The sequence below is a fragment of the Leptinotarsa decemlineata genome, unplaced genomic scaffold (assembly GCF_025532065.1).
Source record: "Leptinotarsa decemlineata unplaced genomic scaffold, Ldec_3_MD MMD2_tig00026328_RagTag_RagTag, whole genome shotgun sequence".
NCBI classification, from domain to species: domain Eukaryota; kingdom Metazoa; phylum Arthropoda; class Insecta; order Coleoptera; family Chrysomelidae; genus Leptinotarsa; species Leptinotarsa decemlineata.
In genome coordinates this window covers 2,509,599-2,525,004 of record NW_027412688.1, presented here as the reverse complement: position 1 = coordinate 2,525,004, position 15,406 = coordinate 2,509,599, and the positions used below count along the sequence as shown (strand labels likewise).

General features: G+C 35.5%; 3 protein-coding genes across 3 annotated transcripts; 2 read left to right on the top strand and 1 right to left on the bottom strand.

The window, feature by feature from the left end:
- The first annotated feature begins 4,471 nt into the window (after positions 1–4,471).
- Positions 4,472–5,004, top strand: LOC111511605 (uncharacterized). Its single transcript, XM_023167633.2, has 2 exons — positions 4,472–4,631; positions 4,691–5,004. Exons 1-2 carry the CDS (start codon positions 4,594–4,596, stop codon positions 4,845–4,847), a joined length of 195 nt encoding a protein of 64 aa, XP_023023401.1. The 5' UTR covers positions 4,472–4,593; the 3' UTR covers positions 4,848–5,004.
- Tim10 (Translocase of inner membrane 10) lies at positions 4,880–5,198 on the top strand. Its single transcript, XM_023167632.2, has one exon. The coding sequence runs from the start codon at positions 4,880–4,882 to the stop codon at positions 5,132–5,134; it is 255 nt and encodes an 84-aa protein (XP_023023400.1). The 3' UTR covers positions 5,135–5,198.
- A 2,179-nt stretch (positions 5,199–7,377) lies between these two features.
- LOC111511608 (probable RNA-binding protein 19) lies at positions 7,378–15,370 on the bottom strand. The gene is made up of 14 exons (XM_074182259.1): positions 15,236–15,370; positions 14,979–15,183; positions 14,200–14,357; positions 13,812–14,129; positions 13,584–13,752; positions 12,874–13,092; positions 12,582–12,776; positions 12,239–12,501; positions 12,049–12,184; positions 9,551–9,849; positions 9,289–9,491; positions 9,115–9,231; positions 7,896–8,004; positions 7,378–7,628 (listed from the first exon to the last, which is right to left on the bottom strand). The coding sequence occupies exons 1-14, from the start codon at positions 15,269–15,271 to the stop codon at positions 7,458–7,460; spliced, it is 2,598 nt and encodes an 865-aa protein (XP_074038360.1). The 5' UTR covers positions 15,272–15,370; the 3' UTR covers positions 7,378–7,457.
- Positions 15,371–15,406: the final 36 nt, after the last annotated feature.

Below are 15,406 nucleotides of genomic sequence, written 5' to 3'. Positions count from 1 at the left end.
GAATCCTCGTTATAGGCCCCATGACCTTGCCTTCAACCCTTATTCTGAAGGGGTTGGTTGCGGGGACCTATTGATTCTACATAACCAAGTGTTGAGTCTGTCGGGTGATTAGCCCAATAAATCCACGGCCGGCATCGGGGAGGGAAAGGAGTTTTTCTTCCCGGGTGTACCTTGGCTACAGATCCAGGTTTACAGCAGTTACTTGGATAAATGGTGGCGCAACTCACCAGTTGACTGAGATATTGGATAGCCATATCTGTTCATTATCCGTTTTCCTTTCTCTTTTCACTAGAATCTTCAACCTTGAAGATTCTAACCCTGTCCCAAAGCCCCAACACATTTGGTGGACGCGACGAATATGTCTCCGTAAGGTGAGTGATCCTTTGGTCTGAGAATCGTGTATCCTGAGTATACGCAATGAGCCGAGATTGACATACTTCATTTGTCCGTTCAAGATGTCTGTCTTATGGTGGCAAGTTGGCATGACTCTGAGATTCGAGAGTAGAGAGGGCATCATTCTTCCAAGGACCACAATAATCAGAACAACCATTTTGACAGATTGGTCTGGATAGACTTTGCGGAGCTCGAAGAGGAGAAGATCTCGATATTCTATCCGTTTTTCTCCTTCTTTTCACCCCAAGCTGAAAACTGAAAGACGAATATCGTCTTGCTCTGATGATCGAGAAAAACAGGCTCATCAGCTTGTATTAGCCTGGGAATGAGGAATGAATATTTCCAATAAATTCAACACTTTCCATTTCTTCAACGGGCAGAATAGTATTATCATTATTATTACCCTGTATCGATCCCACACCAAATGAAAAAAGCATCAGTACAGTTGAAACACGAACTGTGTAAAATATATAGCGGCCTGTCGAGTTACTGGGTCCTTGGAGAGTCCTTGCAGTCCTCGGTTATCGCGCTTCAAGGATTAATTTCTCCTCACAATGAAATATTAGCGACACGCGTACTTTACTTAACTCCTTCTCCGTGTATTGTGTACCGTGCAAATCAACGTTTTTTCATGTACTTCTTCCAGTTCGTGTATTATCTCGGTGAGCATTGTGTCTCGGTGGAGTGAAGAGGGCTTTTCCAGTTTGCAGAAAATAAAAGTATCTTGGGGGATTTGCAAAGTGTCTGGAGTGTAAATGAAATGGCTAGAGGTGAGGGAAAACTCTGTCTGCCTGGCAGATGTGGCACTTGAATCGGCGTGGACAGGGTGGTAGAAGAAAACTTGACCGCTGAAAAGATAGCATCAATATAGAGTGAGAGTATCAGTTTTTTAATTAGTGAGATGCGAAAAACAAGAAGGAATTTCCCGTCGTCTTTTTGACATTCAGTGTGAACATTATTTTTTTCGAATGAACTTTTCCTAGGGTGATATTCGTTTTCTTTTGAAGTACAAAATTGAAGGAGTAAATTGTAAGACGAAAAAAAATATAGCGATAGTGGGACCGAAGAAGAGATTCTCAACGAAATCAAGAAAATGAAGAAGACCCCATACAAGTCAAACGATTATATTAAAGTGGGAGCGACGACATCTCCTCTTACGAAGGGTGGATGGGATGGGATGTACAGATAATTCAACCTCCGAATATCAAACTTGAATGAGGCTTCTTACGGCGGTCGGTTGCAGAATCAAGCTTCGACATCGACCGCCGATAAGATTCGTCCTATGCTTTTCGCTGCAGCTTTCATAGCGATGCTACTAGCTGAATAGTACTGCTGGCAGCAGGCAAGAAACTGAAAAGTATCACAATTGAATTGGAGGAATACTTGGGTATCCATTTGGACCGAAACATGAAAATGAGAGATCATATTAGAACAATATCGAAAAAAGAGCGAGAAAAGCCACAAGCAACATAAGCAAGATAATGCCCAACGTTGGGGGCCCCTCAAGTAAGTGGTAGAAGAATTTTCCGCTCAGTCGCCCAGTCAATCATGCTCTATATGGCACAACAATCTGGAAAAGAGCCATGGGAAAAAAGATATATAGAAATATATTACTTAGTGTCCAAAGAAAAGCAGCCATAAAAATAGTGTTCACATATAAAACAGTATCAACCAAAGCTCTACTGATGATTGCAAGAACCACCGCCCCCTAATACATCTGCTGGTGGAAGGAAGAACAATGGTACAAAACAACGGATCAAAAGGGTTAGCAAGGTCACATCTTATTGAAAAATGTCAATCATCTTGGGAGATAAACGATAGACAAGAAGACTGATAACAGACATAGAACCATGGTTGAACAGAAAATGGGAAGAGGTGAATTACTTTCTCACACAAGTCCTAACGGGGCATAGGTGTTTTTAGGCGTATCTGTTTAGGTTTAAAGTGAGTGACACAGAAGAGTGCAAGTATTGCGGAATGATAGACACGGTAAAACACATAATCTTTAAATGCATACGTTGGAAAGATGTTTCCACTAACTGAGTCCAAACCAGACCCCAAACACAACGCATTCATAATTCAACACCAGACACCGCTGTTCGAACACGTCATAGGCCTCATCAGTGGCAAATGCATTCTACCATTCTCACTCCTCGGGGTTGAGTATTGAGTGTCCTAAGGTAAAATATTCCCCACACCGTTAGCATGTGTAGAGGATAAAATATCATCCGTCCAACCCCACTCACTTCCGAGTGGTCCTCAACCTGCTGCTTGGCATTTCAGCAAGATTGAAATCTGACCTCTCGTGGTCGGAAGTCAGCCTCTGGTGCTTTTACTCCCTTGTATCTGATTATTTGTTAAACCTCTACTGTGTGCGGTGTGCCCATGGTGGTGCCCTGTACCTAGCTGGAGACGAGTGTTGTGTGTCGCAGACTCATATGTGTGTTTTATAACTGGATTGTGTGTGTCATTCTAACCGTAGCCGTCGGACAACGACTCTCGTAGATGATATCTGATTCTGTTTTGTCGGCCACATGTGCTTGTCTCTCTCGCGGAATCTGGGGTCGTCCCTGTTCAGTGCATCCTGAAAATCACGAAGCGTTGGGTTGAGGTATGTCAGGTTTTGCTCGAAGATGTTTTCGGGGTGGTTTCTAATGAATGCATCCACGTACTTCGTGCTTTCGGTGAAAATATCTCAAATTTCTCTCGATGAGCACACTCCACCACTTGAGAGGATTTTCATCCACATTTACTCTTTTGTTACAGCGGTAAAAAAGTAATTCCTTTTTGAGTGCAGCTTCAGTGCTACCATTTCCTGGTATTTCTCATCTTTACTTGCCGAATCCAATATCATAGCCGACAGATTGTTTTTAATTAACAAGCTTTTATTAGCTTCGCCTGTATGTATATATATTTGTTTGTTTGTTTGTAACTCTCCTTTTCATCTCATATTTATTCCCGTTCGAAAGCTCGGGATCTGTATTTGACAGAATTATCGACATTATTGCTTGATATTTCCGCGGGCAGATGGCGCTGTACGTAACCTCCTTGATCTAATTCGAACTCACTTTACATGTATTTCTTCATTTGAACATTTTTTTTCCTCTTGAAGATGATCACTTGGTGATCAAAACACGTGTCGAGGTGTTGAAAATAACGGTTTGGTGTTGGGAAAAACTCCAGTAATATTAATTACTACACCAAAGGTTCCAAACAGTGCATCACAAGTAAATAACTGAGAGATTTATTATATGAAATTACTCAACTTTGGAGTCGCAGGGCAGGGCTACAAAATCTGTTAAAAGAAGTCCAGATGTTTTCGACAAATGACAGCACACTGGCCGCGGTAGGCAAACTTCCAGAAGCTCCAGTACTGTAGTGGAAAAGGTAGTGAAACTCTCTGGTTTCAGCTCTTTCAACTTCAGTCAATAGTACGACTAGCGATTTTAAAGAGTTATCAGGTTTTCGATTTTCAATTATAACAACAAAAAACCTATGTAAGAAAAATATATGTAAGAGACAATATACTATCCTTGGACATGAATGTACTTATCTTCGAAGTCACGGAGGTTTTTCAACACTGAGGCAGCGGGCATGAAAATAGCGATGGTCGAGCGATGGCGACTGCGGGGCGGCGCGGAGTGTGGCGATGAGGAGAAGTATCTCGCACGGGCGCGAAACGTCACAGCTCGTTTCAGCTGTCACCTATACTGTCGATGTTGTATGCATTGCCACCGTTTGTAATAACCACTGATAAACAACTGATTGATACAAATGAATATGAATGAGTTTATTAAAATAGGTTTGGTGTGATTTGAGTCCATTCAATTATGAATTTGTAGGAGTAATTTTTTCTATTGCGGATATTCATAGACCCGATATACTCATTAATATGTAAAATAAATTATTTTCGCTAACAAAAATCGCAGTGATTTGTGAAAACAGCTACCAAGACTTTGTTTTTGTTTTACCAATTGACTTAGTTCTAATATTTCTGATAGATGTCGTATTTGAATGAGAAGCACAGAACTATAACTTACAGTTATAAGTTATAGTTCTGTGATGTGTAATTCTTCTTCTTTTTTTCTTCTTGAATTTAACCTGCTTTTCATCCCTACACTTGGACATTGCTTTTTGTCACACTTTTGGATGATTAATGAAACATCAAATTTTTACATTCAATGAACCGATGAGTAAATAATGCCATTGGCTAATTACGCAAAAATTGGAATTGGCTGGTAATTTTATCTGGTAGCATATTCCATGTGAAGTAATTATAACCCAATTTCTATTACAGGGCTGTTGTTACCGTTTGTGGAATATTTTCGTTTTATCTGGCCAAAACTAGCGTAGATAAAAGGCGATATGATAATATGAAAATAAGAGAGCACATTAGACAATCAAACAGTGGAGAGTACGAGCGTAGTTACCGAAAATTCTCTACCTCATCTTAGTATTTATCTTCAAATAGTTCAAATATCTCAGCATGGCTCAGAAAGAAGCACAAAACATGCAGCTCATTCAAGAGCTGGAAATTGAAATGATGGCTGACATGTACAATCGTCTAACGTCAGCGTGCCATAAAAAATGCATTCCTCCTGTTTACGGTGACTCTGAAATTGCAAAAGGTGAAGCAGTCTGCATCGATAGGTGTGTCGCCAAATTCCTCGATATTCACGAAAGAATTGGCAAAAAGTTGGGTCAGCTGTCCATGCAAGATGAAGCATTATTGAAAAAATAGTTTATAACTATGAACTAGTCGTTTTTAGTAGTTTTGTTAATAGAACCTCATTAAACCATGTTCAGTTTTGAGTATTTATTTGTTCCGAAATCAACAGAAACCCTTGATGAATACAGAAATAAATTTTGGACAGAAAGTGGGAAATTCTTTTACCCAGTGCAAAAAAAATATGATTATCAACACATTTGGAATATTTCCTCAGTTCTCGCAGTTTTAATTGATTCTTTCAACTAATCAACTATACATTTATATAATCCCAATAATTTATTAGATTTCAATTCTCTTAATGAATTGAAAATTTGCTGTTCGAATTTAAAATAAAAATATCAAGTAACATACTTTTTAACGAAACATCATATTCATAATAATTCTACAAGACAGTAAATTATTATGTATGAAAAATGTCAAATCCGATTTTGGAAAAAAAATCAATTCATCAAGATGGAATTGCCGTCTACAATTCTGTTCCACTAGAAAAAAATGAATCGATATTGAAATTTGAAAATATGTTGGAAACGGATCTGCTGAAATAAAAATTTATTCATTTTTGTTTGAATTTATGTGACAAAAATACTTCTTGGATAGTTCACCATTTTAGAATATCCAGTTGTTCAAGTTATTTTAGTTTATTGTTCAACTACTTTCATAATCCCCATATATACGAGGTCTGTTTAAAAAATAAGGTGAATGTTTAAATTTCGCGGGCTACGTACATTCACTTAGCAATTTCGTTATTTTTATGTTCGGCGATGTTCTGCTTTCGATCAAAGAATTTGCACCAGGTTTTGTGTAAACAGGTGCTCAAAAACACTTGAAATGTTGACCGTGACATACAATGATTGTACTCTGACTTAGAAAAACGTTTACAAGCGGGACAGGCACAAAGTGTATGCTCTGCTGTTTCATCATTTTCCAAACAGAGGCGACACACACTGTCTTCCGACAGTCCGAGTCTCTGCATATGATGATTCAAATGACAGTGACCTGTAAGGCCTGTTAGACATCGTAGTTCATCCCCACTGTAGTCCAACAACTGTTTGGTATCAAGCTTCGAAGGGTGAATAAACGCTTTAGAGTGAGCCAATCCTGGAAGATTCTGCCAGAAGTCCATAAATCTTCTTGCCATCCAGGTGTTCAATCTTTGTTTGGCAAAGCCTAAAGCGATGCCAATGACAGGTTCTGATCCGATGGAAGCTGCTTGCGGCACCCTCCTTTGCAAGGGAGTCAGCAGCCTCATTGCCTTTCAGGACAATATGGCCAGGAATCCAGACCAGAGGTAATCTGCTGAGTCTTTCCATCGAGGAGAGTCGTTTTTTGCAATTTGCTTGACTATCCGAGGAATTTTGACCAGAAAAACCATCACATAAGCAGCGCTTAGGAATTGTTGAATGACATCAACAGTAATCCAGATTTACTTGAAAGAGTCATAACTAGTGACGAATCATGGGTATATGGTTATGACATGGAAACCAAAGTCCGATCGTTCCAATGGAATATTTCAGGAGAGCCAAGACCAAAGAAAGCACCCCAAATTTGATAAAATGTTAAAGGTTTTACATATGTTATCTTCGGTTACCCTGGCATAGTGCATCAGGAGTTATTGCCACATGATCATACGGTCGACTTATGCGTCGCTTGCGAGAAGCAAGATGAAAAAAACGTCCGGTATTGTGGAAAAACAATTCATAGCTTCCCTACCTGCTCATTTGTCACTGCTTGTTCGTTATTTTTTTGCCAAATACAACACCGTATTCATGACTCAGCCACCGTATTCACCAGATTTGGCCCCTACGGCTTTTCCCAAGATTGAAGAGACCTATGAAAGGCGGAAGTTTTGAGACGATTGAGGTGATAAAAACCAAATCGCTGAGAGCTTGAGGACATGCCAAAAAGTGCACATAAAAACTGCTTCGAAGATTGAAAAAAACGCTGGCACAAGTGTATTACATCTAAGGGGGAGTACTTTGAAGGGGACAAAATAGACCTCGAAAGTGGCAAAATTGTACTTACATGGAACACTGTCATCCTAAATCATCACATTTAATTTATCTCAATCGACACTTAGAATTCATCTGTCAAATTTGATCACAAAACTATCGATTATTGGATTTCAAATATTGATTGATGATTTTAAATGTTTTTAAATTATTGTACCGACGTGAGTTGACGCTTCTCTTCTAAAAATCCATTAAACTAAGAGGCAATAGCTTCAATTTATATTCACAGTATTTCAACAAATAATATTTAACTTTAGGGCGTTTATTTCTCATAATATACAAAAAACTTAAAAATAAATAACAAAGCTATGTAAAAACATCTTGTATCAATCCAAAGTGAATACACTTTTCTTGGACTTTTTCACTTCTTGGCCAGAACTAAAGTGATCTGCATTTCTTTTCCTCATTTCATCCAAGTCCTCTCCAGTCGAAGCCCACTCGAGAACCAGCCTCCGACCAAACAAATGTGTACTTTGTGACAAGGCATCAAAAGCAGTCTATAAAAAAATACAATTAGTTTTTCTATAAAAAAATCCTAGGACAGCTACTAAAGGCACAGAAAAAATCAAAAAAGAGTAAGTGCTTCTTTCAAGTGGTATGACTAAAGGCCATTTCCAAATAAATAAATTTTGAATGATGACTGATTATTATCGAAAAAAGTGAAATTATAAACTTGTTAAACATTTCAATATAATATCTTGAAGAAAAAACTTATAATGATCATTATCATATAAAAGTTTCTATGAAGAAAATGTTGAACCTACCTTAGCATCTGATTCAGTGGAATAATCAACAAATGCAAACCCACGATGAGAATTTGAGCCAACCACCATTTTCTTGGGCAATCTTAAAGCCTTGATTTCTCCGAAAGTACTGGAATTCAAAAGTAATTTTCATTGATATATCAAAATATTCAATTTGGAAATTTTGTGAAATTATATTATATATATAGCATTCAAAAAATTCCATTATAACATAAAAACACATATACATAAAAATACTTAATAATTATTTTGCTTTAATTGAATAACAAAACTGCATTCCAAACAGGTTTACACCCGATTATATGTATACAGGTAATGTCATGGTACATAAAATATATGATTTTAAAATACACAGAGTAAATAAACACCTAAAATTACGGATTTGGAATAAATCCAAACAAAGCACTTCTCAGAGTGAAAATCACACTACGACATGTGTACAATAGCTTCTTCAGTCCGGTCTTGGGAATGCTGTTTTATAGAGGAACGCGTGTCACAGTTTTTTAAACTTTTCATGGTCGAAATCACACTGTCACATGTGTACAATAGCTGCTTCAAGGTAGATCTGAAGCTATTGTACAGAGAAACACGTGTTGCAATTTTGTAAACCTTTCAAGGGGAAAATTACACTGCAACATGTCTAAATAGCTGCTTTGAGCTGGACTTGAGGAAGCTATTGCATAACCTATCAAAGTGAAAATCTCACTGAGACATGTGTACAATAGCTACTTTGAGCTGGGCTTGAAGCTATTGTACAGAGAAACAAGTGCTGATACATGTACGTGGTACGTGTACCTTCCATAGTGAAAATCACACTGCAACATGTGTACAACAGCGTTCTCATGCCGGACTTAAGAAAGTTATTGTATAGAGAAACACATGGTGCTGTGTTGTAAACCTTTCATGATGAAAATCATGTTGCAAGGCGTTTACAACCTTGTGTACAATGGCTGCTTTGAACTGGACCTGAGGAAGGCAATGTATAGAGAAACACGAGTCAATTTTGTAAACCTTCCATAGTGAAAATCACACAATATGGATACTTGACTGGCTCTCAGAAGCAAATGATCAACTAGTTCGAAAGTTTTTCAAAGACCACATCTATAATACATATCAGATCCTCTTCTTGGATTTAATCGTAAATGACACTGCTTCTTACTTTTATTTCTGTTATTAATGATATCTGGTGTTAAGATAAAAAATGAAACTGAAACCTCACCTGAAGAGTTCTTCAATTTCTTTTCTCGTTGCTTGGAAGGGAATATTTCTAACTAGAATCTTGGTGCCCGTTTGTTTTGTTTTCTTGCTAGGTTTCTTGATGGTCTGTACTTCATTTCTGTAATCATAAAATGATGAATAACAATGAGATATACATCAACAACTGAGATCTTACTTCAGGGTTCTTTCTGATCTCTTCAACTCCAAGGATTTTCCATCCAGAACGCTCTGTTGCAGGGTCTTCAGGGCTTTTTCAGCACTGGCTTTGAGCATGAACCTGACGAAACCATAACCCATCGATAACTTGTTGGTCGGATCATTTTTGTCTTTCTTCACGGCCACGTTGGCATAATGGATTTTTCCACATCCCTCAAAATGCTGAAATGTAACGAATTCTTTCAAGATGAAGTAAATATAAAAAGTTTTTCTGTTCCTACCTTTCTCAGACCTTCATCTGTGGTTTTAAAATTCAGATTTTTAACAAATAGAGTCGTTTCAGGCTCCGGTTCTTCTTCGTCTTCTTCTTCCTCATTGACTGTTTCAATTTTTTCACTTTGTTGACTATTTTTCTCCTCATTATTTGTTTCTGCCTTTTCCTTGGGTTTGATTTGTGCAGTTTCCTTGAGGGGATTTTCTGGAGCCCACTCCAAATATAAAGGTACGTTTTGGAATTTTGAATAAGCTAGTCTTGTGAATGCTTTCCTGGCTTCTGAAGGTTCCAAAAATTCCACAATGGCTGAAAATGATGAAAAATTGAGTTCCTACCGAACAACTTCTGTGAGATCTTTGTCACTTTTTGCATAAACATTCTATAAATGGTTTTTTCGAACACTGAAATATATTGTTGATCCATAATTTACAAATTTTCTATATTAGGATAATAATAGTAATTAATTCCAATACTTTATTGTCGAAGAAAAATACATCTTATTGACTTTTATTGGCTTTCATTGCCCAACAGTGAAACCATCTACAAGAGCAATTTTTTTAAAATAGGTACAATGAGTACAATATTTATGTGAAAAGGAAAAAATACAAATAATAACATACTTATATTCTATGATTTTACAAGTAAGAATGTCACAATATTCGCATATTTCATTGAAATTGGTGCACATGAAATTATTTGAAGCTCTAAATAACAAATTGGTGAGGGACAGGCCCTTCTAGTTGTCTGTCGAGGAACGGAGATATTTATAAGGGAAAATAACATGGAGCAGTCAATTTGAACATTCATAAGTTTTTATTTTGAAAGCCTGTTTTTGACATTTTTCCAATGACAAAAAATTAACCTTGAGCAAAAGCTGGATGCAATGTGAACCTCTTGGTGGATATATTAATTATGTTAATTCAATAGAAAGAATATGTTGATTATAAATAGGATTCAAATCAAAGAGCCGTATTCTAATTTTGAGCAAACAGAGTAATTATACACAGAAAAGGGTGCAAAAGTTTTATCAAAATTCCTACAGTTCCTAACAATAAAGCCATTCGCGAGGTAAACTGAGAATTTTTGTTGTTGAAATGATCAAAAGTTAACGTAAAATAAACATAAATAAATCCACAAATCGTGCATAATATCATTTCTTCCTAAATTATCATTATTAATGCAATATTAGTAATTTATTGATGCATTCTTTCTACTGAAAGTAATAACCTTTCATTTTTTGACATCAAGTGGCAAGGAAATTTGTTCACAACAATTGCTTAAGAAGTTAAGTTGATTTTGTAATTAAATACAATCATTCACAAATTTAACAGCTGTCTGCAAACATAACCCTATTACAATTCAGTGATTCGCAAAGATCACTGATGAAAATCTTAAATAAAAATACTGTGTTAGGAATCGCACGTTAAAAAGTAAGACCTCATTAGTCCTTAGCTCGCACAAGTTTCTCAACTTCTGAGAGTTATCGTTCGTATGGGGGCGGCAGCTGATTAAAGGAAAAACGGATTTTGAACAGATTTTTTTTTAAATAGAGAATAATGGACTCAAATTTGAACCTTGTGGTACTCCACTAGTAGCTATATACATATCCAGTTGATTCAGATAAGATTTTAAAGGTTTTATGTATTTCTAATCAAGACCTGAGCTCATAAGTTTACAAAGAGAAGATTACGATATATTTCGCAATTGTTTGTTATTCCAAACGTATAATGATTTTTATTTGGTAGCAGGTAACAGACTGATAAAAACTTAGTTCGTTGTTTAAAGTTATTCTTACCGGCTTCTACAGGAATTCAATGTATAAACTGCACTTGTTTTATGCTTTTTAAAGTTTAATTTAATATATTCAAATAATTCAAGTCTCAGAATAGACCAGAAATATTATTATTCTGCATCTGTTCCCTTATTATTGGGAACTTAATCAATCTCATTGAGCTTGTTCGGACTCAAGAAAAGGGTTTAATTGCAAGAAGAAACAAGACACTTGAAAATATGTCAAAATACTCCTTAAAAACCTATTGATTATTAGGTAAACATTTCCATTAAAATGTTAATAATATTAATTATATATAAATTAACATAGTTATTGAGTTTAATCAGAATTTTTTATTAAATTCCCAAACGCACGCCACTGCAGGTAGAAAACGTGATAGTATTTGCCAGCGTGGCAAATCATAATGAAATGACAAAATTTTGTTTGAGCAATCTATTAGCGGTTTGCATTCATAATGAGCATTTATTAGTTTTTTCCATTAGGAAACAGAGTAGTCTTTATTTTATTGTTTCATGGTGATCTTTATTAATGAAAAAATCGTATTATTCGTCATGAAAATTGTCAGTCTTTGCAATCATTCTATCAAAAAAGTGTACACTTACGTGAACTGTGCAAAAAATGAGGTGAACATAAAAATTTCAAGGACTATGTACATTTGATTAGCGATTTTATTTTATTAATTTATGTTCTGACACAATAACTTTACTGCTCACCTGTAATACCGCTCGGAGGAATAATAACTCTTCCAACTTCTCCGTGTTTCTCAAACAACTCTCTGATAACTCGAGCTTCAGTTCTTGATGGTAAATTTTTAACCAGGATGACAGTTTTTGATCTCTTCGTTGACGGCTGAAAAAATTCCCACTTAACATATATATTTCCACAAATAAATTTCCAGCTTACAGTCATAAAAGCATCCAAAATAACTCCCTCATCTTCCAGGTACTTCCTAGTCTGAGCGACAATCTGTGTTTCCCCTAGAGCTAACCGCACCGCAGCGCTCCCTTTTCCATCAGGGCCTATAACAGCTTCTTTGGTGGTTCCATATGTGTCAGCTATAACTTCCGCTACTGCATCGTGACCCAAAAATAGGGAATTCCAATTGTGTCCTGAACCAGCTTGAGCTTTTTCTTTGGCAGACTTTTTCTTCTTGTAATTCGACGACTCTGAAAATGTTTAAAAAAATGAAATTGGGGTTTAAAAGAACATATTTTAGAGTGATAGAAACATATATTCTTTAACGTACCCTCCAACAGCTCCTCTTCAGTAGTATCTTTACTTTTTCCAGGCAGTAAATGTACCATTCTTCCTTGTAAAATTGATCCATCAAGTTCACCGTAAGCTTTCACAGCATGCTCAGGCATTAAAAATGTGACAGTTCCGAAACCTTTTATTACTTTAGTATTTCGATCAACAGGTAGATTCACCTCCGTCAGTGGACCTGTTCAGAAAAAAAATAATAAAGTGTTTCTATGGATTACAGAATAATAAATTTGGTATAATTAAACTACCTAAAAACTAAAATAGTTGAAACTCACCGTATTTAGAAAATAATTGTTCGATATTTTCTTCGGTTGTTGAATAAGATAAGTTCCTGATGAATATTTTACCAGATTCTGCAATGTCTTCCTCATTTTTTAGACTTTCTTCCTGATTTTTCCATTTATTTTTGAAAATATTTGTTTCTTCAGTTTCTTCTTTATCTTCTTCAGTGCCACCATCTGGGGTATATTTCACAACCAATATCCTTTTACCTTCTACAAGAAAATAATAAGTCATTAATATAATTATAAGTTGTCATACCTAATGGAAGCAGTTCTCAACAGTTCGATAGAAGTTCAGCAGTAATAAAATATTGATTTTTTTTCAACAATAACGAAACATTTATAAAATGAATTAATGTTTACTCAGGGTGACATGCCTCTGAGCAGTTCCAACTTCTGCTAAAATACGTAGACTATTCAAGAAATATGTAGACCATTCCAATTTCGCAGGCTACGTACATTTGATTAGTGTTTTTTTATTGTTTTATGTTGGTACCCTTGTCTTGAACATATGTTCACTGTTTAGCATGGCTTTTGCTCAATAATAATGCACCTGCTGACTCGTCATTGCTTGTTGGTAATGTTTTGGCCAAAAACAACACCATAATCATGTCTCAGCCACCGTATTCACCAGATTTGGTGATACTTGTCAAATTCATATTGGTCAAATAGGTACGATAAAAATAGTTATTGGTTCTACTCACTTATGAAGCTTCTGTTTTTGATCAATGCTTTATTGAAAAGTTTTTCTGTCTTGAATCCTGCATAAGCTATCCCATGAATGTTCCTTGGTATTCTGATACTGTAACATTTGGCAGGTTTGAAGAAATCTTTAATATCTTTTTTCTTAATGTTATAAGGCAGATCTCGTAACTGAAAAGAAGAAACAAAATAGTATTTCTTGACCTTTCAAATGAGTTTGAATAGCTTACCTTTACAGTGAAAAGTTTGATTTTTTCCTTAACTTTCTTTTCCATTTTTTGTCTAGGTTTCCTCTCTGAGTTGCCCTTCATCAACTGCTTCATATATTCCATATCTGAAATCTGGTTGTTAGCTAATTTATCAGTTTCAGCATTATCATCATTGTCTTCGTCATCTTCATCTTGACTATCTTCATTACTATTTCCATCTGAATTTTCATTCGACTTTTCTTTTTTTTCAATTTGTTTCTGTTCAATTTTGTTAAGCTTCTGAATTTCATTTGGAGCATGAACTTGAAGGAATTCTTCAAACATTGGATCATCTTTATACTGCAAAATCAAAAAGTAATTTGAAATTTTATTACCCAATGATCATTTTTTAAATCCAGAAATAAATTACCTTTTCAAGTAACTCTGCTGATTCATCAATTTTCACTTTACTTTTTCTATCTTCTTTTGGTACGACAGGATCAGATTTCTGGTCAATTTTATTAACTTTCTTGTAAGCTGTACTATCAGGAGCATACTTACTCCATGATTTTGGTTTCTTCTCATCACCTATATAAACAAAATCTTTATTATTATAAACTTCAGACAATATTGTGAAAGAGCATTACTTTTTAAATGAAATCTTCAGTTGAAAAGGTAAACAATGGCAGTTAAAAAGAAATTATAGAAAGATGATCTATTTTCAATGAAACACAACAGGGAAGAATAAAATTACAAGAGAGGAAAAGAGATCTGTGAATTCATATTCATGTGCATTTTGACAGATGATAGAAAAATTTTACAAATGAAATCATTTGAACGAATATCAAAAATCAACCATGGCAGATGACACTCAACTACCAAAACTATTCTTGCTTTTGTAAGCTTCAACGAAAAGTTTAGAATAATTAGTTTGGCGTCAGAATACGGTAATAACAGCGATGACACATCGTTGAGTCCCAACTTCGATAAATCTGAATGGGATAGTTCTCAAAATCATAGCTCAACACAAAATAATGGATAGAGCTTTAAAATTTGAAAAAGACGTATCACATTTTGTGGAACAATTATTATGTACTAAAGTTATTAGATATGAACCAATATTGTCCCATAGATAATAGAAAATCATTCTTGTGTGAAACCATAAAAAATGTTGATACTTTTTTGCTAACAACAAGACTAGGTACAGACCCAATGTTGCACAATTTTCCACTCTTATTCTGCTGGTTTTGATAAATGTATTGTCCAGGTATTTGATCGCTTCTTCAGCCTCATTTTCATTTTGATAACCAATAAACGCAAAATTTCGAAATTTTCCATCTTTAGTATATTTGAGCTGTATGTCTGTTACAGTTCCCTTCTGCCCAAAGAGATCTTTTAAAGTTTGTTCATTTATCTGAAAAAAAATTAATGACATTCCTATCTTGTAGAAGAGTGGAGTTACCTACATTTTTTGGTAAATTTTTCACTATTAAACGGGACATGGTAAACAATTATCTGATATTTCGTGGTAAACAAAAATAAATACAATGTGAGTCGAGAAAAATTGTTAGGTTAATATTTGACAGAAAACAAAATATTCAAAACACATGTTCTTATTTTCTTCTTCTTCTCTTTTT

Excerpts from the sequence above, each read along its gene's own strand:
- LOC111511605 (XM_023167633.2), top strand. The coding sequence starts at position 4,594 with ATGCCATTGGCTAATTACGCAAAAATTGGAATTGGCTG. Across the intron at positions 4,632-4,690 it reads GCAAAAATTGGAATTGGCTG|GGCTGTTGTTACCGTTTGTG; the intron begins GTAATTTTATCT and ends TTTCTATTACAG.
- Tim10 (XM_023167632.2), top strand. The coding sequence starts at position 4,880 with ATGGCTCAGAAAGAAGCACAAAACATGCAGCTCATTCAAGAGCTGGAA.
- LOC111511608 (XM_074182259.1), bottom strand. The coding sequence starts at position 15,271 with ATGTCCCGTTTAATAGTGAAAAATTTACCAAAAAAT. Across the intron at positions 12,777-12,873 it reads ACAATTATTTTCTAAATACG|GTCCACTGACGGAGGTGAAT; the intron begins GTGAGTTTCAAC and ends TTTTCTGAACAG. Across the intron at positions 9,232-9,288 it reads AGATCAGAAAGAACCCTGAA|AAATGAAGTACAGACCATCA; the intron begins GTAAGATCTCAG and ends TTATGATTACAG.